Source organism: Cynoglossus semilaevis, chromosome 16 (assembly GCF_000523025.1).
Source record: "Cynoglossus semilaevis isolate Cse_v1.0 chromosome 16, Cse_v1.0, whole genome shotgun sequence".
In the NCBI taxonomy this organism is placed as follows: Eukaryota; Metazoa; Chordata; class Actinopteri; order Pleuronectiformes; family Cynoglossidae; genus Cynoglossus; species Cynoglossus semilaevis.
The window spans coordinates 12,072,363-12,095,342 of NC_024322.1; the positions used below are offsets into that span (position 1 = coordinate 12,072,363).

At 37.1% G+C, this 22,980-nt stretch overlaps 3 protein-coding genes across 4 annotated transcripts in view; all 3 read left to right on the top strand.

The window, feature by feature from the left end:
* rbms1b (RNA binding motif, single stranded interacting protein 1b) overlaps positions 1-3,949 on the top strand; it is a 17,961-nt gene extending 14,012 nt beyond the window's left edge. Inside the window, exons 8-13 of one of the 2 annotated variants that reach the window (XM_008328698.3) lie at positions 590-639; positions 728-815; positions 1,026-1,076; positions 2,104-2,214; positions 2,317-2,397; positions 2,988-3,949. In XM_008328698.3, the coding sequence (XP_008326920.1) occupies positions 590-639; positions 728-815; positions 1,026-1,076; positions 2,104-2,214; positions 2,317-2,397; positions 2,988-3,059 (453 nt within the window). In that variant the 3' untranslated portion in view covers positions 3,060-3,949. The remainder of the gene's footprint in view (positions 1-589; positions 640-727; positions 816-1,025; positions 1,077-2,103; positions 2,215-2,316; positions 2,398-2,987) is intronic. The other variant, XM_025063608.1, reaches the window with a different exon arrangement.
* A 3,157-nt stretch (positions 3,950-7,106) lies between these two features.
* On the top strand, positions 7,107-12,738 carry cd302 (CD302 molecule). Its single transcript, XM_008328697.3, has 6 exons — positions 7,107-7,315; positions 8,749-8,874; positions 8,977-9,087; positions 10,724-10,909; positions 11,038-11,055; positions 11,147-12,738. The coding sequence occupies exons 1-6, from the start codon at positions 7,225-7,227 to the stop codon at positions 11,347-11,349; spliced, it is 735 nt and encodes a 244-aa protein (XP_008326919.1). The 5' UTR covers positions 7,107-7,224; the 3' UTR covers positions 11,350-12,738.
* Positions 12,739-13,609: 871 nt separating this feature from the next.
* Positions 13,610-22,980, top strand: part of LOC103392180 (bromodomain adjacent to zinc finger domain protein 2B) — a 30,836-nt gene continuing 21,465 nt past the window's right edge. The window contains exons 1-3 of the mRNA XM_025063609.1: positions 13,610-15,734; positions 16,496-16,608; positions 19,937-19,979. The gene's annotated coding sequence lies outside the window, so the exon portion shown is untranslated. The remainder of the gene's footprint in view (positions 15,735-16,495; positions 16,609-19,936; positions 19,980-22,980) is intronic.

Here is a 22,980-nt window from a genome sequence, read left to right on the forward strand (position 1 = left end):
GGGCGATGACGTGCCTGTCGTACCTGTCACTTAGTCATGTTTTATTTATAGTTATGGCAATAATCCTGGCCTTAATCTGTTCCACTTTATTGTCCCATTCAGTCAAGTAACTCCTGGCTCAGGTTTCACCTTTGCCTCTGCGGGTTTTACTCAACAAAAACAATGACTTAAAATGAGAAAAAAAAGAAAACGGCTGTATATTTGATTAAACATATTATTGATAGTTTCAGCAAAAAAGACAGAGGAGAAGAGGCAGCATTTTAACAGAGCAATTTTCAGGGCTGCTACAGTAACAATAATAACAAATTAACACAAACTAAGTTCAACACCACATGATTAACTCACATACTTTCTGTGAGTTCACCTTGGGCCAGCCATGTTCTGTAGACTAACACTAAAAAGTGTTTGACATATAATGGAGGAAGCTGATTTTTGTTTTGTTTTAGAGTGAGCCAATGGTGTGAAGATAACACTGCTGTAATAATGTCTTTTTTCTCGTTTCTGTCTGTTGACTGGTGAAACTTGCTGTTGAGTATGTTGGGTGTTTTTGCTCAGTAAACAAACCAGAGCTGTCTTTTTTCCTCCTCAGGCTGGGATGACTATCACATATGACCCCAGTGCAGCTGCTATGCAAAACGGGTGAGTTTCAACAAAACGGGATGAGTTTACACAGTATAATCCACTCTGTCTGCTTTAACTGTGTTTACAAATCACTCTGTGTCCACAGATTCTTTCCACCAGCATATAGTATTTCAAACAGGATGATTGCTCAAGCATCCATGTCCCCTTACATGTCTCCTATGTCGACGTTCCAGGTTGGATACCACTCTTGTCTCATTAACTGTACTGTAGCTGTACATAAATAAATAAGTTATAATAAGTAGAGAAATGTCATTGTGTCACCACAGTTGTTTAAGTTTTTTTTTTTTTTTTAAGTTGCCTGTAGCTTTTCGTGAGCTTCTCTGAGCTGTGTTGTTGCCAGACGTTTTACTGGCGTTTGTGTGAAGATGTGTGTGATCTTCCAGGTGCAGAATCCATCTTGGATGCCTCAGCAGCAGTACATCATGCAGCATCCAGTAAGAGCATCATCACATCGTCACCAATGATCGCTTTGACGCAATTCTCCTTCTCTCTATTTTTTTAGTTCTCATTCCATTTGCGGTCTATGCAACAATGGCGCATGAATGTCACTCACCCACTGACTTAGTGATCAAGTTACACATCAAGTTAGTCAGTGCAGTGCCATGTGGTTTGGCTCAAAGAAGCCCAGAAGGGATTTTTGTTTTCTTTTGTTTTTGAGAAGAGTATTTTTAACAGTGACAATAACATTATTGTGAGTCACTGACTTCCTCAGCCCCATCTGCAGCCCATTAACAAAGCTTTGCTTTTTTAAATTTAAATCACGTCGTTTTAATTAAAGTCAATGTCATTTGGCTTTAATTAAAATGGCCAGACAGTAGTGGTCCCAGATCTAATTTAGCTTCTGATATTGCTCTGTGAACTGTTTTTGCCAGAATTTTGGAATTTTTTTGTCCCCCCCCCCACAAAAAATGTATTTGTTTATAAGTGGAGCAGTGACTTCACGAAAAAGAAAACCCTGTCAGAGACAATCGCCTCATTGTCATTGTGTGCTGAAGCACAGACTTTCCAGCCACAGTCTGTTTTATTTTATAAAAATAGTTCCCTGTGGGACACTGACACACTGTTCATCAAACAGACACATTATTGGTCTGTCTTTACACATATGGTGATACTGACGTCTGTGGAATTTATGAGGCAAAATAATTTATAGAAACAGGCAAATATTTTAGAAAATGAAAGTAAAAAGAGGCAAAATGTAAGGCAAGATGTCCAAGGAACTACAGAAAGGAAACTTAAAGACAGAAAAGTCCTGATTTAAACACCAGCAGAATGCGGTCATAAATCGCTAAGTTTGTCCTTAGCTAACCCCCCCTACAGGCAGCTGAGGTTATGACACATCAGGTCTGATATTTTTCAGTGACTTTTACCTTAAATCTCAGGAACAGATTGTCACTGAAAAACAACAAACTCCACCAAGTGCAAACATCTGTCTCACTCGCCCACACCTTCCTTTCCTTCCAGGGTGCAGTTTTATCGCCCTCTATGGACCCATCGATGTCACTGCAGCCCTCTTCTATGATGACCCCTCTCTCACAGCAGATGGCTCACATGTCCCTGGGTGGTGCAGGATCGGTGAGACCATTGGACAACGTTATATTAGTGTGTGCTATATGTAAAACCTGCATAGGATGACGACAGTGACCTCTGTTTGTTTATTTCTCCTTTTCCTAACAGTTCATGGCTGCCAACACGGCTATGCAGGGAGCATACATCCCTCAGTATGCACACATGCAGTCAAGTTCTGTTTCTGTGGAGGTGAGTGATGACATTAGTGCTGTCGAAATATCGGGTGGGACAGAAATTGATCATGTGAAAATACTCAGTGTCTAAACATATTAAACTCTGACCTTTATATTTAGGATAGTGATGCACCGATCAAGTAGCTAGTGATCAAAATTTTGAGCAGTTGGAGGAAAAGTGTCATAATTCATTGTTATGAGAAGAAAATTTAGAACATTTTTGAAAAAAAAAAGAAATCAACAAAAATTGGTAGTCAAAATTTCAGATGTCAGAATAAGCCAAGGAAATTGCAGTCGGTCCCTCTCTAATTTAGAAGGAATTAAAAGGCAGTATATTTAATGGTATTCATTTACAAAATTGTTGGATGTAAATTTTAATGTTATCAATTTAGGACAAAGAAAAACTCTTTAATTGTATTAAATCTAATATATAATGTAATGTATGAATAAAGTTAGGCCAAAGGTCTGTATCTACTACACTCTGGAACATGTGTCTAGGACAGACATTTGCCCCAATTTTGGGACAAAGTGAGCAAATCAGAATAGTGATCAGACCAAAGAATTAAAAAATTACAAGAGAATGATGAGAATGTTCCCTATTCCCAGGAAAATGGTGCTCAGTCCCAGATGGACTCGTCCAGAAATCATTCTCCGTATCCGTACCAACAAAGCAAGTAGTGTTGAGGTAACACTGCGACAACAGCTGAAGCAATCATGTCTAAAAAAAACAAAATGGGCGCTGAGGATCTTTTCACTGTTTTGCACAGGTTCTGCAAATATGTAAGTGAGAATTCTTTTTGGCAAAATTTTCAGAGAAAATATGTGAGTTCATCAAGTCGTTCAAAATTATATTTAAGACAAGAGTTTTATTTTGATACTACAATGTTTATTGTTTACTGAGGATCACTGCAAGAAACATGTGACCTGTTGTTTCAAGTGCATCAAAGTTGTCCTTTATTAATATTTTCTGTTTTTCATTTTTTTCTTTCTTTTTGAAGATTTTTTTTTTCTTTGGTTTCAGCCTGACTTTTTGTAAAATGCCGATTTTGTGCTTGCTGTGTGAGTGTTGCTATGGTGAAGTGTGTTTTTTTTTTGTTGTTGTTAAATGCGTTTTCTTAGTTCTTTAGATTGTTCTTGCTCTCTGATTACAATTGCCTTAATGATTTTTATACTATAATTTCACAGACCACAGTAAGGATTGACAATAAGAAACATCGGTTCCATTCAAACTCAAACGCAGAGGGTTTTTTTTCTAATTTTTAACAAAATTATTCCTATGTTTTTTATTTCAAGTTTTTAGTGATGTTGAAAGAAAGATGTTTTAAAAGAAAGAGCTCCACATCTGATTTTTTTTATTGTAATATTTATTTTGATAGAAAGCCCAGTGTGTTCATTGATCACGTTTGGAAACCTTTTTCGAAAACCTGGTAGTCTACAGCCGATGATATTGGTCTTGGTGGGTTGGGTAGAGGAGCTGGGACTGATGGACGTTTTTATTGAGGACAGTACATCTGACTTTTTGATGTTTGTTTTTAATGGGATGTGTTTGTTTTTTTTTTTTTCATTTTTTTATTTTAACAAAAAAGAATCATAGACAGGAAACAAACATTGGACTCATGATTGTGATACAAAACCATTGTAATAGAGTTGAGGTGTGGTTGGAGTGTGTAGACTATAAACAAGAAATGGACAAAGCCATTAGGTTGCAAACTAAAGTTGCACACCCACTGGTCCGAACCCTTTAAAGTTTGGTTCCAACATGTTTGTGGATCAGTGTGAATGTGTTTGTTTATCATTCACTATCCTTTAATCACTGATTTCTTTACATCTTTTACATTGTTTATCATTCACTATCCTTTAATCATTGATTTTTTTACATTCTATTTCTTTCTCTTTTTGCAGTTTTTAATTGAAAGAAAAACATTTTATTCAACTTTTTAATAATTTCTATATAATTTAGAGTAAAACATAAAAATGGACTTGGCTGTGGAACGTTCATTCAGACACCGATGCATAAAATCAGGCTCCTCTGATTGCTTTACTGCTTATTTTACTTTAATTGGGATCACTGTTTAGTGATCACCGCACATTTTACATTTTTGTTGTATTTAAAAAGTCCTAAAACCAGTGATTGAGAACCTAAAACCTACAAGAAAATACTAGTTGAAGTTCATAAAACTAGCAGCTTCACTTTGAGGTTTCACTTTTGCAACTTAATGGCAACATCCATTTCTTGTATATTATCTATGGTGTAATACGTTGACTAATCATATTCAGTTGCACCTCTCTCACTAATATAAAAAAATACATTGGCACTTTTAATTATACGTTCTTCACCAAAGATTGTGACACAGAACAAATCCCATTGTTTGCCTCTTGGATCAGGACACGTAGACTCTGCAGAGGAGGCTGCAGCATAGTGTGCCTTTAAATCTCCCGCAGGTTTTAACAGTACAAAACTGACCCTTGAACGTAGAGGGAGACCTGGACCAACGAGTGCCACCGAGTTTCAAAACAAACACCAAAATCAAGACATGCATCTGGAATGTCGAAGCACTAAAACCATATGTCTATTTATTCTCGTCATTTGCTAATAGTAGTTCAAGTTCAATTTTGATGGGGGTGTCCACCAACAAGCCTGTGATTCCACCTGACGGTCAGTCTGACCAAGTATCTACCTCAGACTTTTCTTTCTCCTCTATCGTAGGCCGGGTTAGCAGGTCCAGCCCGGCCTTCCAGACCAAAAGCCACGCTCAGGAGCTGGCCACACACAGCTGATCCCTTTTAGGGTGTTGAGAAAAGCTTTTTGATTTTCACCAGACCTATTTTTTTAAAATGTATAGTTGTAATCATCTGAGGTTAGGGCACCTGCATATCTCTATGTGCATTAAACGTTAAAAGTTCCAGAAGAGCTGCTGCTTTTGTTAGGACAGAATGATGCTGATGTGAGCTCTTTAAGTTAAAAAAAAAAACAAAACAAAAACTTATAACTGGATGTCTGCTCCTGGAAAATAGACATTTTAAGTTGCCTCGGCTCTGGTCCTGAAAAGTCACAGCAGCGTGAGTAGTCGACCAAGTGAGGGCCTCTATACTAAAGCCTGAGACTGAGAAGAAATACTGTTTCTGTGAGGTTAAATGCTGCTAATGGTGTCTGAACCAAGTGCCATAGCACCAGGATCAAAAGTTGCAGGGGTGCGTCAAAGAAAAAATTCTCATAGTAACCATCACGGTGGACAGTCGCTATGTTATACAAGAAGAAGAAGAAGAAGAAAAAAGTTCTAATTTATAAAATGTTTTGTACAGACAGCTGGAGGAAGGAAAGAGTTTCGTAGTGGTAGATCAGAGATTTTCTCTCTTCAGTTTTTTTACTCCTGCCTCAAATGCCAGTGGAAATCTGTTTGTACAGTTTAAGGAATCTGTCCTCTGTGTCTTTCTTTTGTAGTGTTTGTTTAATCCAAAGACTTCTGTCTGTTTTTAGAAGCTTGTTGCGTAAGGTGTTGTCTCTGTTCATTTCTTTTTGACATTTTTGAATAAAAACTTTCAACTTTTACCTGGTTTAATTGTGATGTTTATAGATTTGGAAAAAAAATTAAGTAAAAACCTCTCACCAAGTCTGTAAAATTAGTTATATTATGGTTTTATCAGAATTTGATAAAGGGGAAAAAAGCTGAAAACACAAAACATCACATATATTACAAACATATAATAGTTAAATTAAATTAAATACAAAAGCACTAAAATTGATCAGATATTAATATAATACTTACCCAAACCTTTTCATGACTGATTATAGGAAGAAAGCCACAGCTTTTAATATGTTGTTCCTTTTAAGGTAAGGAAATGATAGTCGTGGTTGGTTTTACATATTATAGAAAGCAACTTTGGGTTTTCCAAACTATTTTTCATTATTTGTCAAAGAACTTTTTGACTTACTCCTACATATAATTCTGTATCTAAGTTTGACCTTCTGTTAAATGATCCTGGTGAGTGCATAGTGGTACTGCAGCTGCCAGTATTTGTGAATATCTGTGTTATCTGATAATATTTCATCATGCATGGCATGGACAGGGTGGGGTGGGTACTAGGAGATTCCTCATTGGGTGGCAGGATGATGGTTTCAGTGGGCAGGTCTCTGTGTGACAGATGGGACCCCGCAGTGTCCTGCAGGGTGTTATGCCACTCTACAGGGCGCCACCAGCTCCAGACGAGCAGCAAAACTCACACTCCAGCTGTCTGTGTTTGTGCCACCTGCGCCTAAGTAATGCACTAGAATGAGTCTCCCTTAAGTCCAGCAGATACAGTAGATGGGTTAAATGGCAAAAATTCTGACCTCAGGCTTTTTCTGCACCTGCTCAAGTATTGAGAAGTAGACAATAAGATGTCTTAAAATGTCTTAAAATGCTCCAGGCTGTATATAATATGAAACACAATTTCGTACAACAATTAAATAAATGTGTTTTATTATTTCTGTTGAAAAAGGTGATTAAAATGCAAATACTTTTTACGGTAACTGTTTACAGACACAGTTTCATTATTTTCTTGTTGGTGAAAATATTATTATTATTAATATTATCATCATCATCATCGTTATTATTATCGTCATCGTTATTATTATCGTCATCGTTATTATTATTTTATATAGTTTTTATAGCGCCTCTAGTCTGACATGCTCGTGCCTACGGCGCCCTCCAGTGGTGCCCAAGCGCAAACTCATATCAATGCAAATGTGGAAGAAACTATTGATCGTCTGCGTGCATGCGTGTTTGTTTTGTGTGGGAGGTTCTGTTCGTGACACGGTTGAGAAAGAATATCAGTGAGTCTCTTTCTATTTCTCCTCGCAGTCATGGAGCCTAAGAAGGAAATGCACCGTCTTGGATCAGTGCTGGTGACTGTGTTCGTGCTGTGTTTGCAGCTCAACTTGGCTGTGACAGGAGGTAGGCAGTGTCTTTCTCCCTGTGCTCATGTATGGACTTAGGCCTGGGTTTGTCAGCTCCGTCTTAGTTCGCCTTCACGTTCGTGTAGCAACAAACCGTCTTCACTGAATGTCGCACAGCGGATGTTTAAATCAAAATACACACAGTATTAACAGGCGCCGAACATGTTGTTTGTGGAAAGTGACACAGACTACATATGCTAATGACGGTGCTATTAATGAAAATTAAAAAATAAACTGTTGCCAAATCTAACTGGAAAATGTCTAGCTAGGCTCCTGTAGCACACACGATTACCACGTATTTTGAATGTATTCCGTTTATAATGCTAACCTCTGGATTGTTTAAGTCAGATTTACTGCTAAAACTAAGTCATAAGTAGCTTGTAATATTGAGAAACATTGACCAGATAGAATTACAAATGTTAAGGCAGGACAGTTGGAACACCAAAACGTCATACAGTGTTTAACAAAAAAAGCTAGCTAGAAGCAAGCAAGAAAATGGTCCAAAATTCGTTTAAAATGTAGCTAAAGTTGCTGTATGTTAATGGTTGAAGGAGAAATTGATTTTTTTTTCATCTGACTTGCTGTTGCAAAGAAGTGGAGATACTGTTCATAAGTCACTTTGTTGTTAAAAACAGTTTCAGAATTCAATTTATTTTTAAATTTAGGGTATAGTAAGGGTATTAGTAGTAGTAGTAGTAGTACTTTACTGTAAGGTGTGGCTGTGGTTGGTAAATATGTGCACAATCTTATCCCCAATAAATTATGAATTATATCTTATTATGCTGGTGGTACATGGAGAGACAAATCTTATGTACACAGAGTAATACATTTTTTTAAACAGTGAGCTAAAATAACAATAAATGTAAAAAGGCTCAAATTGGCCATTAATCTAATCAACTTTTGCTAAAACAAAATTAGCAAAAAGGCTAAAAGTTTTAACCAAAGGATAGTTGAGGTAAACTGTCTTTTATTGCACAGTATATTAATCTGGAAATCTAACCATTGTCTACCACTTATTCCAATGCGGGGGTCACCCAGCTGTCAATGGTGGAGGGGAGGGTAGACCCTGAACAGTTCTGCAGTCCAGGGCCACAAATAAAGACAAACAAATGGACAAACCTTTGACTACAGACTCAGACTTTAACCACTAGGCCTCAGGCACCCCCACACACAGACCCCTTTAGCCCCCCCTTAGTAGTAATAATTAATTATTATTTAAATTTCAAACATAGTCATGCTCAAAAAAGAGCTCTAAAGACAAAATGTTGGATAATAATAAAAAAAGTCATTTATATTTACAAATGGAATGTTGTTTCAGCGCAGACATTATACCTTATGCATACTGTACTGTAATTGTCTGCTGTACATGTTGCTTTGTAACTGTTCAGTTGTTACAACATAAAGTGTCATGTTTTCTGTGTCTTTCGTCAGACTGTCCTGCAGACGGACGGACCTGGGTGCCCTTTCAAGACAAATGTTACCACTTTGTCCACGGAGAAGAAGACAGTATCAAAAGCTACACCTTTGAGAGGGCCAAATCTCTCTGCCAGGGTTTTGGTACGTGGTGCTCTTTAATATATATTTTTTTCTTCTCATTTTTGTTACAGCCGCTCTGCATTCTCAGCAGGTTGACATTGTTTACTTTGTTGCTTTTCCCAGGACTTTTGACTATACTGAGCGCAGAGGAGAATGACTTTGTCATTAAATATAGCCCACAAGTGTGGAAAGGCAACGTCAACGTGTGGCTGGGAATGTATTATGACACAGACAGTAAGTATCACATGACAGGAGAGCAGTGGAAACATGCCGGTCAGTGTCCTTCAGATAAAACCTGATTATTGGTGAGGCTAAAAAAAAATGTAGGACCTCTCCACCTGTATCCTCTCAAAGTCATCGTCGTCTGTACGTGTCTCAGAGCTGCTCTGAGTCTGGAAATCAATCTTTGACTCTGTGTGTCTGTTGTTGCGCCATTTTCGTGAGTGACTTGTTTTGAGCTTCTTCTTTTTTTTGCTTGTGCCAGCTACTTTTTGTGTGACAACACGACCCTGCTTCAGGAAGTCCTGCTTGTTTTGGAGCAGTGAAGGAAAGCACGGTGAAGGACGTTCAAACCAGCTGACACTGAGCCATGAAAATGCATATAATGAAAGCTGAGGACACATTGAAAGATTTTTATTTTGGAAGTAAGAAGAATATCATTACATTAATCATGAACAGGGAGGGAGATTGAGGATAAAGAAAACCTTGATTGCAGATATTGAGGAATGGTTGAAGGAGATGGATTGATAGATTTCTATTTAATGTTTTTGCCTTCACTTTTCTTCGTTGGTTTAACACAGTGGTTATCACACTTTTTGCCCCAACAAAAATCTATAAACAAAACAAAACATAAGAACAACAACAAAAAGTGCAGTTGTGCCATCATCATTTGAACCTGTAATGTCCTGTAACTACCTACCTACAGTACCTACCTGTAATGTCTCTGTTGCCCACCAGTGGGCCTGCCCCACACTTTGAGAAGCACTGGTTTAACAAAACCTGTACCATGTTTTTCTGAACTATAAGTTGAGCCGTTAATGGTAGTCTGGCTGATACAGTGACTTGTATTCCAAAACTACTTCATATCATCTTTGGCCACAGGAGGGTGCCATATTGTTTTTTTCCAGCTGTTTTTTGGGCTCGGCAGAAAACAGAATAGAGTTTAGTCCTAGATCCAGTTCTGTTCCTGTATCAGATCTTGTTAGTAACGATTGAAAAAGAAATAGTTCCTCTGTGGATGGATACCAAACAGAAACGCTGTCGTGGGTGTGATGTGTACATTTTCTCTCACTGACCTGGTTTTCATTGTTACTTTCAATTTACGTAGAAGCAGATCAGTTCATGTTTCTCATGGGAATATGACACCACATCCTCATCCTGAGGGGAAACAATGTCTTATTTTTTTTTCAAATGATTTTTATTATTTGGAAAAAAATGACAAGACCACAGCACTTCCTGTTTAATGCTTGGCTTAAAGATAGCACTTTATTAATCCCTCAGGATTTCCCTTTGGGCAATTTAGGTTTAAATGTTATGTGTGGGTTTTCACCAGTTACACAGGCCAAGACATGTAGGTCAGGGGTTAGGTTAACTGTTCACTCTAAATTGACTATACTGCCGGTGTGAATGTGAGTGTAAATGTTTGTCTCTAGATAAGGCCCTGTGAAGTGACAGGTCACACGCACGCACTGTAGTTGTATACCTCAGCACAATGGCAGTCTAGTTTTTTCCACCGACTAATTTCATTAACATGTTGTTTTGTTCACAACCGATCTACAGTCTCCCCATCCTAACTCCCCCTCCTAACCCCCCACGCCCTCATACCCCAACATAGAATTTTGACATTTATTAATCAGGGTTTTATTGTCAGGTGAAAACATGTGCTGGCTCCATGACGAAGCTCCAGTAAGATACACTAACTGGGAGGACAGCTCGTCTCCATCAGACCTCGTTCCCGTGGACACGTGTGTGGCTCTGCACAGCAACACGGGAAAGTGGGAAAATATCAGCTGTCTGGACGAGGTGGAGAACGGAGTCATCTGTAAAACGGATCAGAGTAAGATCTCAGGGTTCTGATCATTTATTTACTTTGGTTTGAGTCAATATGAACAGTAAACCCAGAACCTACGCTTGGGATTTTTGATTCTGACCTAAGATTGTGTTTTGTTTTTTTTCCACCTGCAGAAACGGAAACCAAACCAAGTGAGTCACACTTTGAGCTTTAACTGTCTTTCCTCGGCAGCTCTGTGTTTTTAGCCCTGACCTTCCTCCCATTGTCCCCTGTCCTCCACAGAGTCCAACGCGCTGCTCTCCGCCCTGGTCATTCTCAGTGTTGTGGCCATTGTGGGAATCTCTGCGGTCATTTGGTTCCTGCACCAGAGGCACAACATTGGCTCCACCATCATGACTGCGTTCGAGTACCACCCTCCGTTCCGAGTCCTGAACTCAGACCAGTCCTACCTGGTGGAGGCTGAGGAAACTGACACTGTGCCGTAGGAGAATGGACACTTGCTGATGGTATGGGTTTCAATACTTACAGCAGTTACTGAGTTACCGATTTTGGGGATTTAACAAGTCGGGAGTCATGACTCAGAGTAAATGTAGTGCGTAAGAATAACAAGAAGGTTTGCTCTGACATAAATCCTTTCACTCTGGCACATTAATATATCACTATTGCTTTGCGTTAGTTGTCCAAACAACAACAACAGACTCACTTGATTGGTTTGTACATTTCTCAGATTGATGCATTTCTGTCAATAATAGACTGATGATCGTATTCACACTTATCTTAAGGTCTCATCCAGTGCTTTTAGAACTTTTGAAATTGTTGCGTTTTGTTTCTTGTTTGCACTACAGTATGATCATTAACACAGACAGTGATTGAAAACATTCATTTTAGGATTTGTGTCGTGACTGATATTTTATATGTATTTTTATATATTCAGCTGTGGTATGGGCTGTTACAATGTGTGGTCTCTCAGATGTCAGTGCATCACAGGCTGGTTTGTCCGACTTTACTTAAGTATTACAATGGAGTAAGAACCGGTCACAACTACATTTCCAGCATAGTGACAAAGTCTAGGTATTGATTGGTAAAATAAAAGTGGAGGTTTTATTTTGGTTTAATGATTGCATTTGATTAATTAGATGATAATAAGATATTTGAATGGATTCTCTTTAGAAATCTGTGTTTTTACTGGTAATTGAGAAAAAAAAACAAGTGACCTTAGAGGAAGTGTTTACCATTCGAGAGCTTATTCTAATATAAAAAGTTATTTTTGCATTATACTTTACCCAAATATGAATTCTCAATTGACGCCTATAAAAATGTGAGCGTGCCTGCTGCTTTTATAAATAACAGACATGTTTAGATATGATGGCTGTCACTTTTTTATAAGTGTCTGTAAATATATAAACGAGACAGAGCCAAAAAGCTGATATTTTCACCACTAGAGTATTTTCCTTTAAAATGAAATCTGTTTAGTTTTACTTAAGTGGCCGTGACCAGTTTCAGTGCAGTTTTTTTGCTTTGACCTTTGATTGTAACAAGTTGCAAGATGAACAGAAAAATAAGCTTTAAATGTGAGAATTTCCATCGTGGTAACCTTGATCATTTATATTCAACCACTCATTCCTTTGTTTTGTTATATTCAGGGGGTGGGGTGGGGGGGGGGGTAGATTCTTTATTTCTTTGTGAATCTTCATGGTGATCAAGACATTAGAACAAACATTAGATAGGTTTGATCACTGTGTAACCAGACAATCTAAATGTATAATTTTTATTATAATTGTCAGCAGTGTTAATTTGCTTCAGTACAATATCTGACTTCCATTAATATGAACCCACACCACTGTATTTTCATAATAAAGAATGTTGTAAAATCATTCTTGTGTTGGGTTTTCATCTAAAAAGTTCTTTAAGGCAGATATTTCTGGAAACATTTTAATTATTTTTTAAATCAACAGTTTATGATCATAGATACTGTAGACACGAAAAGATCAGCTCTGAAAATACCTTTCTCTGCCTCCAGTATGATAAAACCGACGACAATATATAACGAACACTGAGATAAACGCATCGAAAGTAGAGGAAAACATTGAGGCGGGACTAATGGAAAAGAGATCAAATCAAAACGAACCACATTGTGTGTGTAGGCTGATCTCCAGCAGCAGAACTACTGTTACGGCACGTTAAAAGTTTAAAAACTGCCTTCAGTCGTAAGCAGCGATTTCCTAAGAAAAGAAGAAATGTTTAGAACGAAAATGAATGACTGACATCTGGTCGCAATTCATATATGACAACAGGAGCCTCCGTAAACGTGTGGAGCAAAAATCGCAAAACAGCACTTATTGAAACTTGATTTTATCTTTATCTTCTTGATTTACAAAATACATGTCTCATATTACAACTGTTTCTGTGCTCGTATTGAACGGTCAAACATTAAAACCATTCTAAAGCAGTTGACTTAGGCTACCAAGGATTTGCCTGACTAAAACTCTTAAGATATTTCGTTGACTAGAACTAGTCTAAGGCTAAAAATAAGTCTACTGGATTGGAGTCCTAATGTTTCTTTTTTCTTTTCTTCTTTTCTTTTCTTTTCTTGTTTGTTTTTTTTGCAGTTAGATAAATTATTTCACATATTTTTTAACGTGGGACCTTTCAAATAATATCTGTATTTGGCCACCAGGTGGGACACTGACTCACATTACTGCAGGTCTCTGACACTGCAGAGAAGTGTGTTCTAAACANCCCTTGTTTGCTGGAGTTTGAAAAACTGCAAACTGGAAAAGTGGTAGATGATGAATGAATTTCTAATTAATGTTTTGCTGCTGTGTGGAGGAGTTTCTTCAAGGTTCTCTGGTTTCACACATTAGTTTTTAATTAACCAATGATATGAAATGTGAGTGTGGAACATCGTTTGTCTTTAGAAGTAGCCCAGTGATTGACTAGCTCCTGCTCTGTGGACAGTAGGGATTAGAATTAAACAGGATTAGTTGGGTGAATGTTTGTATTTTATGTTTACTGTACATGCATATGCACACAGCTACCCGTAAATCTATATGGATGTACGTTGATTCTGAGTTAATGAGACTGTATATTTTACAGATGTACATCTTAAACAATGCATGTATCCAGGTCTGAGCTCAGGGTAGTGTTACACTTTTTAAATCAAATGCATGTGCAGTGGCTGGGAGGCATTGTTGTTGAAGGATGAGAGGACACTGTGCTGACATGATTAAAATCTGAATTATGTAGCAGCAAAAAAAGAAAAAAAATTCAATGGCAGTGTGTTCGACCTCCTCTGCCTTATGGGCATCGTAAGCATCCTGAGTTCTGATGGAAAATAATTGAAAACAAAAGCAGCATCTTAATTTGTTTCCCTCCGGTCTCCAGAGATCATCTTTACTGTGTCTTTGCTTTCTCATTATACTTTTTAATCAAGACTTTAAAAACCCCTTCACACAGACTACCTGCCCCTCCCCCAGCAGGCTGCTTCCACGGCAGCCATCCACTGCCACTTGAGATAGAAATGACCAAGACAGGCCTACGTATTTATTGCACAGTATGAAAAAAAGAAAACATGTATAGAGATGCTGGCATGTCCTTCTCTGCTGATTCTTTTTTTTTTTAAATTGACAATAGGATTAAAAACACATGTAAGTTGTCGCTAAGCTAACACTTCATTTCCCTCTGTTGTGTCATTTGTGCTCTTTCAGCTTGTTGTGTGTTACTGCAGCTGCTGTGACTGCTGCAAATGCAGTGACAGAGAATTAAAGAGCGGAGGGAAGAAAAATCGATAAGCACTGGGGACAGTGGACAAGGAAATCTGCCTGTTTTAAATGACAAATGCTGATCAAGGATTATATCTGCTCCATCTTAAATTCAGATGTGCCTCTGTGCCTTAATTACTGCATCCAATTAGACTTACTCGGTGCTTTTTGGAAAAACAGGTACATTGTCTTAAAATTGAGCTAAGCTAGGAAAAAATTGGGTTATTCTTTTTTTTACAAAACAAATCACACTGATGCATCTGTACATCTGACACCTGAGAAGAAATGGACAGTACAGTACTTTTAATGTAGCATTATGTACCTTGTACATCACGCATGTTTCTCTCTATGCTCTGCTTCACCTTTTCTCTTGTTTTCTCAGCCCAGTTGCTTCCCTCATTTTCTCCCTCTTACCCTCCTCCACCCCTCTCTTGGTTAAAGCAGATGACTGCACACTCTGAGTCTGTATCTGCTGCATATCCCTATAGTTTTACCCACTTTAATTGAATAATCAGTGGATCACACAAGGGCTAGCTTAGTGTGTGATCTGTAATATTTGTTTATATTGATGATATGATTTCTCTAGTTTTATGATGGGTGAGGGAGTTTTTTATTTCAAAACTTTAAAGTTTACAGAGGCAATTTAAACAATGTATAGATTATAGAAGACTATTCAGCTAAACAAGTAACATTTAATTGGTTTTGACAATAACACAACACATGGAATTTATCATCTAATCTACTGTCAGGGTCAGATAAACATATGGTCTTATACACTGTTTTTCTTTTTTCCACTGGAAGCAACGTAAACTAAAGTACACTCGTGGGTTTTTAATTTGTATTTTTTATTTTTTTAACATAAAATAGACAAACGTGTGTGCTTCCTGTTCTAGAATGGTAAGTGCTTTAAATGTATGGAATTAATGTGTTAATGTGAGATTTTGAGACTAAAATGTGCCAAGTTTGTTTTCTCGGGGCCTCGAGGTGTCGTCACAGGGAAAAAGAGAGAGAGAGAGAGACGCTTCACTCTGTATCCGTCCACTGAACGCACGAGTCGCTCGCATCTGGAACCAATTAATGTGACAAATCCTGAACGGCAGCACAAAGCGGTAAGTTTGTGGTTTTTATTTTTTACATTTGAGCTTCTGTGTGTGTTTATGTCGACATTTATGAATTGAAGGTAGCTGTTTTTATTTTATTTACTTTTGCATATATGAGTAACGTCAAAATATTTAAACGGATTAATGGATTGGGCGTTAGTTTGAAAAACAAACAAACAAACAACCGAAAATAAAACAGTGCATTTGTTAGTACTTTACCTTTGTGACTGACAAAGTTCTCGTCAAAGTACAGGTTTTTTAACCTGTACCGATTGTCTTTTTTTTCTTTTTTTTCTGTACCGATTGTCTTTTTTTTCTTTTTCTTTTTAAATTATAATTACGGGTATAAGGTAGCAGCTTGTTAAATAGTCTTCATTAACAGCGTTGTGACGGTTTGTTCCAGTCACTGACGTCGCTGCTCTGTCTTTACCTGCGACGACGACGTGGATTGAGTTGCTCTTTGTTTTCAGCAGCACATTATACCCGATTTGTTAATTGATAAAATGACGATAAAAAGATAACTAGAAGAATTAGGGGATTTACTATCTTAATCTATTTTATCTACTGATTTGTTGTTGTTTGTCCTGACAAGGTGCACGTTCTAATGTCAAACTTATAGTCCACATACATGACGTGTAAATAGTATAAATCTCCTTTCCAGCATTTGCTGAATTTATTAAATATGCACAAATATCGTTGTGTCAATTTTAATTGTCAATTTACAATAATATCCTTCTCTGTCTGTGTTTTCGTCTATTTTTTTGTTTAAGTTGACCCAACCCAGCAGGTGTCAGTAATGCCACTAACAAGATACACAGCTACCAACCCAAAGCAAAAGACGAGGAGCAAGGATTAGCTACATTTAACCCCCAAGAGGACAGTTGTATGTAGTGAATCTTTTTTTTTTTTTTTTTTGCGAATTTGATTTTAATTGGCGAATTGATTTGTTTTGCCTTTTGCCTGTTTATCTGCCTGTCTGTATACCTATTCAGTCAAGATTGAAGTTGTGTACATTTAAGCTTAAAATGTGCTGTAATTTTAGAATTTTGGCTACATTAACATACAACACTCCATTACAGAGCAACAGATGTGCTGTAATTTTAGAATTTTGGCTAACAGAACAGTAAAAGTTATGTTAAACATAATATACCTGCACACTAACATACATCACTCCATTACAGAGCAACATTTTTGTTTGGTTTTCTTATATTAATAAAAGAAAAAAAATAAAGAAACAGAGCTTCAGTACAGAAGTTAATAAAAGAAAAAAAATAAAGAAACATAGAGCTTCAGTACAGAAATGATTGTGCTGTGACTAACTGAGATCATAGTTAGGCTATAACAATTTGTTTGTGTATAATTGTGTGTATCTGCCATAAATAAAAACACATTACTTTATGTCTGAATACTAAATTGGTATTCAATTAGGATTTTTGTCACAAAAAAAGCCAACATGTCCTGTATTACTAGTGGGCTAATTGAAAATATAATTAGGTGTAAAGTAAGGTAATTAGTTGAGGCTCTACATGATTATTAATTGATGTCTTTTTATAATGGTTCCATCAAATACCACACATTATGCTTCATATATATATGCATATATCTTTTATCCTTCTGCACCCTTATCATTTATACTCAAGACAAACCAGGGGTCTTATTGTCTTGCCGCATAAGCCCAGGATGTGTATATAAAGAGCCTTTTTTATTGATAAAAGTGTTCCATTTCTCTTCACCTCTTGCATCACTCGCTCTCTTCTCCCTCCTGTCTCTTCCTATTGTTGCTTCTTTAACGCTGCTGCTGCTGCAGTCTGGGCTGAAATGTACCCTTTCAGGTTATGACAATAACCTTCATTTTTATGCATTCACATTAACAAGGCACTCACCATCTTGCGAAACTCAAATTAGCCCCAGCTGTTAATGAAGGGCTATACTTAACGCCCACGAAATGACACTTTCAAGGAAACAGCTTTGAGTTATGCCAGACTAAAAGGAAGCAAATTTAACAAAAAAAAAAAAAACCCCAAAAAACCCTAATCCATTAACTCTGACCCTGGTGTACTCTCAATGTATTAAATCCTTTTAAAAATTATATATTATTTTGGCAAATCATTTCTACTACAACCTTGGCAAAAAGGCACATCACAGTCGATCTTTTACAGACATAAATGATAATAATTTTATAATCAGTAGAGTTACGTTTTTGCGTGTTTGTTTTTGTAAAAAATCAATTTTTGTGATACTAAGAGATCTTAAATCTGCTTTTAGAATGTTCAAAAGTGACTGAATTATGTTTCTTGGCCTGCATTTTTTCCTTTTCCCCTATTTTGTGTTGACAGTCGACTCATCTGTTGGTGACAGCTGTTATTGATAGTAATAAATGGTGTAAGTCTTTTGAATCAACAGTCAAAGTGAAAAGGCAGTCAACATCATCCTCGATGAAGTTCATCACTCAAACGGTTCCTGTAACCAAGGCCTTGAGCTAAATTGTATCATAGCCTCGATATGTTATGCATGCATCCAGTAACTGACAGTGAATCAAAACACAAATAGAAGGTCACTAAATTCCTAGACTTTTTATTCAGGGATCCTGTCCTTGAAAACTGCTACTGAGGGAGCAGTATACTATGTACTGAGCTCCTAAAGTTGACTCTTACTGAATACTCTACTGAAATTAAGAGTCAGCATTTTGCCTTTTTATGTTTTTGTATTGTTTTTTGTATTGTGTGTTTCCAGGCTCCACATTGTTTTGACACAAATGATAGGTGTTAAATGTCAAGAATGTCAAGAATGCTTGAATGGCTTAAAATATACAAACATTAAAATATAGAAACACACAGAAGCTCATTGCCATTCTGGTTCTGGTTGTACTGCACAGTACTAGTAGAACAGCAGATTTTGTAATATTTGAAATATTTTGCTACAACATTGTTAAAAAAAACTAAAAAAAAATCAAACATTGACATTCCTTTATAGACTAGCGATACCATTTTAATCCCTTTGCTGTAGGACACTGGACGGACCCTGTTGTCTTTTCACACATATTAACTTTTTTCCAAGTGCCCTTCACTTTAGCCCTTCTTGATAGGGCCAAAATCTGGTCTGCTAAAAATTGTGTTTTTGCCCATTTTCACCCTGTCTTTCTATTTCTACCCTTTCCACAAGTTAGCGCTCATTAATCAAAGGTGCTGGACTCCAGCTGAGGGCTGAGCAGCTTCATCACTTTGGCAGCCAGCCTTCTGTAAGAAACATTGCAGAGGCTCTTAACACACGTGCATAAATAAATCTGTGGTCTTTATATGCAAGCCCTGAAGGTTAATGCTGTATAATTCAATGCACCCTCTTTGTCTGATGTGATTGATGTTTTAAAACACGTAAGGCTTGACGGGATTCCTGTTTTGTAGGTCACTGTTGACACGTTATGATTGGCTGAGCTCTAGGGGAGCAGCACAAAGGAGGTGGATTATTAGGAATATGTCAGGGTGATTACTCTTTTTCACTCGTCTTCCTGTTCTATTTTCTCTCTGCCTGGAGATACTTATCCTAACGCTGGACGCCTTTGAGACCAGGGACTTGCTGTAGTGTTAATGGAGCTGATGTTTGAAATGCGAGTCACCACTGTTTGTTTAACTCTTCACTCTGGATTATTGCATCCACTCGCTAACTGTTTGTTCTGTAATTCAAGGCCAACAAGATTTTTGTCATGTTGCTTCCAAATTCCCACTTTTATTGATTTCCATGTTCACACAGTTTTTATATAACCTCAGGGTCATCTACAAAAAAATTTAGACATTTCTGATCACGAGAACAGCCAGCTGTCAATCACACACTGTCCAGTCATGTTGCTTTCCTGCCGACTGCGCACAATCTAATGTAGATGTAATGCTTACATATGAAGAAAAAGATCATCAAGAAAGAAAGTTGCTTTATATTTGGAGAGGCCTGCTCTGTTACTGATGACATTGAGTTGGAGAGATAAATAGCTTAGCATTCTAGAATGGCTTCACATGGCCTTTTTTTTCTTACACTAGTGTCTGACCCATTTACCCTTGATTTTGAATGAAGCATTCAAGTGTTGAAGATAGTAATCTCTCTTGTTAATATCACTCAAATGATATTTCACTGTGACTTTGTATACAAATAAGCAGTTGCTGGGGAGAGGTTTTTCTGCTAATGTTGTGGCTCCAGATAATGACAGCTATTTTTTGTTTCAGGTGCAGAGCAGTGATGCCACGTAGCTGAAGAACATCAAATACAGTATGTGTACGATACATCATACTTCAGATACCAGTCCTCTTTTTATCATTGTTATTTACTTAGTTTAGTCATTTATCAGTCTTGAGGGAACACATTTTGTTTATTCATAGCAAAATAACAAAATTCAGTTCTAAACTTTTTTCATGTTTTAATTGTGTTAGAAGTAGGTTAATCTGAACATGTCCTTTTATATTTTTATTTATAAAAATTACTTAGTGCCATATTAGATTTTGTACTGCAAAATGTCTATTTAATTAGTTCCTGGTTTTTTTTTTTTGTTTTGTTTTGTTTTTTTGGATCTGAAATATCAAGGCCTCATAAAATATTCAGTTCTCCTGGGACTGAACTGAAAACTTGACTATGGAGGATTAAATTACTGTTAGCTAAACAAGGGTAATTGCTGGGGCTGTAGCTGTAGCTGTTGTTTGACTTAGTTCTAAAAATCGATAGAGCTCCACTCACACAAACGCTATGCAGATGCTTCTCGGCTGCAATTAAAAGTTAGATTTTTGCCCTAAGACAGAGGTGACATGTCTGTTCTGCTAAATCTGACATAGTTTTTGCTCAACTTCATGATTTGCGGGAAAATGAGGGAACTGTTAATTTGCAATCTTGTCAGTTTGAGGGAACTGTTAATTTGCAATCTTGTTCCAGTTCCAGTTTTGTAAAAGAATGAGTGGGTTTACTGTACAAGTATGAGGGGAAAAAAATCAACAGAAGCTTTAAATGTGGCCATGTGTTTAATTTTTAATTGAGTGATGAACAGGTCATGCGCAGATCTTTACAAAGGCATGAGATATGAGATCATGACATGACACAATCCTTCACACAATGAAGGATTTATGAAGGCAGTTATCTCTAACCTTCAGTTTATATAGAAGGGCCACAGTAGGTTTCAGGCTGATCGTTTGTACCGAAGCCAGTCACTGCTTTTGATTGTTATACTGTATACTGGGCCATGGATGCTGTGTTCACTGTCCTTCACACATGTACTTTACAGTTTTATGTTAATGTTAATCAAAAAGGTGTTTCTATCCTAAATAAAGACAACATACTGGATTCTTATAGAATTGTAGGGTGGATTTTAATGATGGTATGTTGGTAAAGCTTTGTTGTTTGCTAGGTTCTAAATACTAGAGGCAAATATGTTCAATATGTACAATTTTTTTAAATGTACCCTTGATGTAATGACATAAGCTGTGCTTATTTTAGCTGCATACAGCAGGCTATAATTTGCTGCGTCGTCAGGGAAGTGAACAGTTAGTTTTTTTTGCAAACGGGAATCGTAAATATCAAAGGCTACTTATCTTTCCAATGTCTTTCTCCCCAAGTCAGAGATAAAACAATTCATGTCTCCACTAAATCAAATACTTGTACAAGTAGCTGCATCATTGACACAAGATATGTTATTGTGAGGCTTTGTTCACTGACAGAATAATGTCACACGTCCAATGTGTATTAGCAAAAAGGCAAAAAGATGACTGTTTCAGCCCGTTATCTAGTTCCTTTGTGACATTATTCTGCCATATGCTAGGCTCAACGTTGTTGACATTGGTGGTTAGCACTACCTACATTACATCACATTAAAACTGTCTTGGTTTATTTTCTAGCTCCAGTTTAAACTGTATGTGAAGTAATTTTCTAGCTCCAGTTTAAACTGTATGTTGAATGGAGTCCAGTTCAACCTCAAATATCCATCATCAGGTTTTCTTACTTTTTTTGAGGTTCCCCTTTTTCCCCAAACTCCATTTTAACTGACAATACAAATTATGAAAAGGTTTTTAAAAGTGATGAGTATGGCATTTTCATTTCAGCTTCTTCCTATTAAAGCAGCTCAGTCTTGGCAGGAATTAATAGGCCTGGATGTAGCTTTGTGTTTTGCTGCTGGCAGAACATTAATCCCAAGTATTAACGTTTTTACAATATAAATGCAAATTCAGAAAACATGTCCAGTTCGACATCATGCTTAAATTACTGATGTTTAGAGTTTTTGTAGTTGTAGATTCATTTTAAAATAGTCAAAATACACTGTGATTTTCTAAATGCTGAAAGGTTTAATTATTTGACCATATTTCATGATCAAATGTGAGAAATATAGAGTATTTTGGTTGTATTGTTTTGTGTGATTTTGGAATGATAGGAAGAGAAAAAGTTCAAATAAAATGAAGTATAATGCCTGAACAGTAAACTGAGTTGCAAAAGACTCTTTTGTGTCACCCCTTATGTCAGTCTTTCATTAGTGGTGTTCCTGCTACATTTTAGTAACTTGACATGATCAGCTGTTATGATTCAGCAACAATTTCCTGATTAGCTCACGTTTCCGTCAGCAGCACAGGCACTCGCTGGAATTGTCATTTTCTGCTTCAATACAGTATGGACACAACTGTTTGATTGGATGGATGTGCTTTTTTGCTTCATTTGGCAGGAAACACTGTGGTCGCCTTGTGATTTATGCTGTGTTCTTTGGAGAGAAGCTACGTAGTGTATATAAAACCAAGATGGACTCTTACCTTAACACTGGCCTGACCTTGACTGCTCTAAAATTTGGCATTTGAATGTGGTTAAACATATTTGTTTGTCTCCCTAATGTTCTTCTTAAATAGCCGACAGCAGAGCCAATATCTGACATGATACACTGTACACTGAAGCCAAAGTCACACCACGTCACATGATTGTATTCAGGTCATTTTACTTTAACACCAGTAGGTTTTGCGTTATGCTAAGGTGTAGTAGGTCATATGCAAAACACAGCTTAACATTTACAAAATGAATTTTACTACAGTGGCTTTTATTTGATTCTCCTTTACAGTTAAGAATAAAATACATTTTTTATTTAGTCTAATTTATTATGGTGGAGAAATGATGGATATCCTTTGCATGCTGCTCCGATGATAAATTTGTTGCTATGTGCTTCTTTGTCAGGTGATTGCACACAATCGCTCTTCTTATATATTCATGCTTCTTTTCTTCCACTTAGCATGCAAATGCACACCTTATCTCA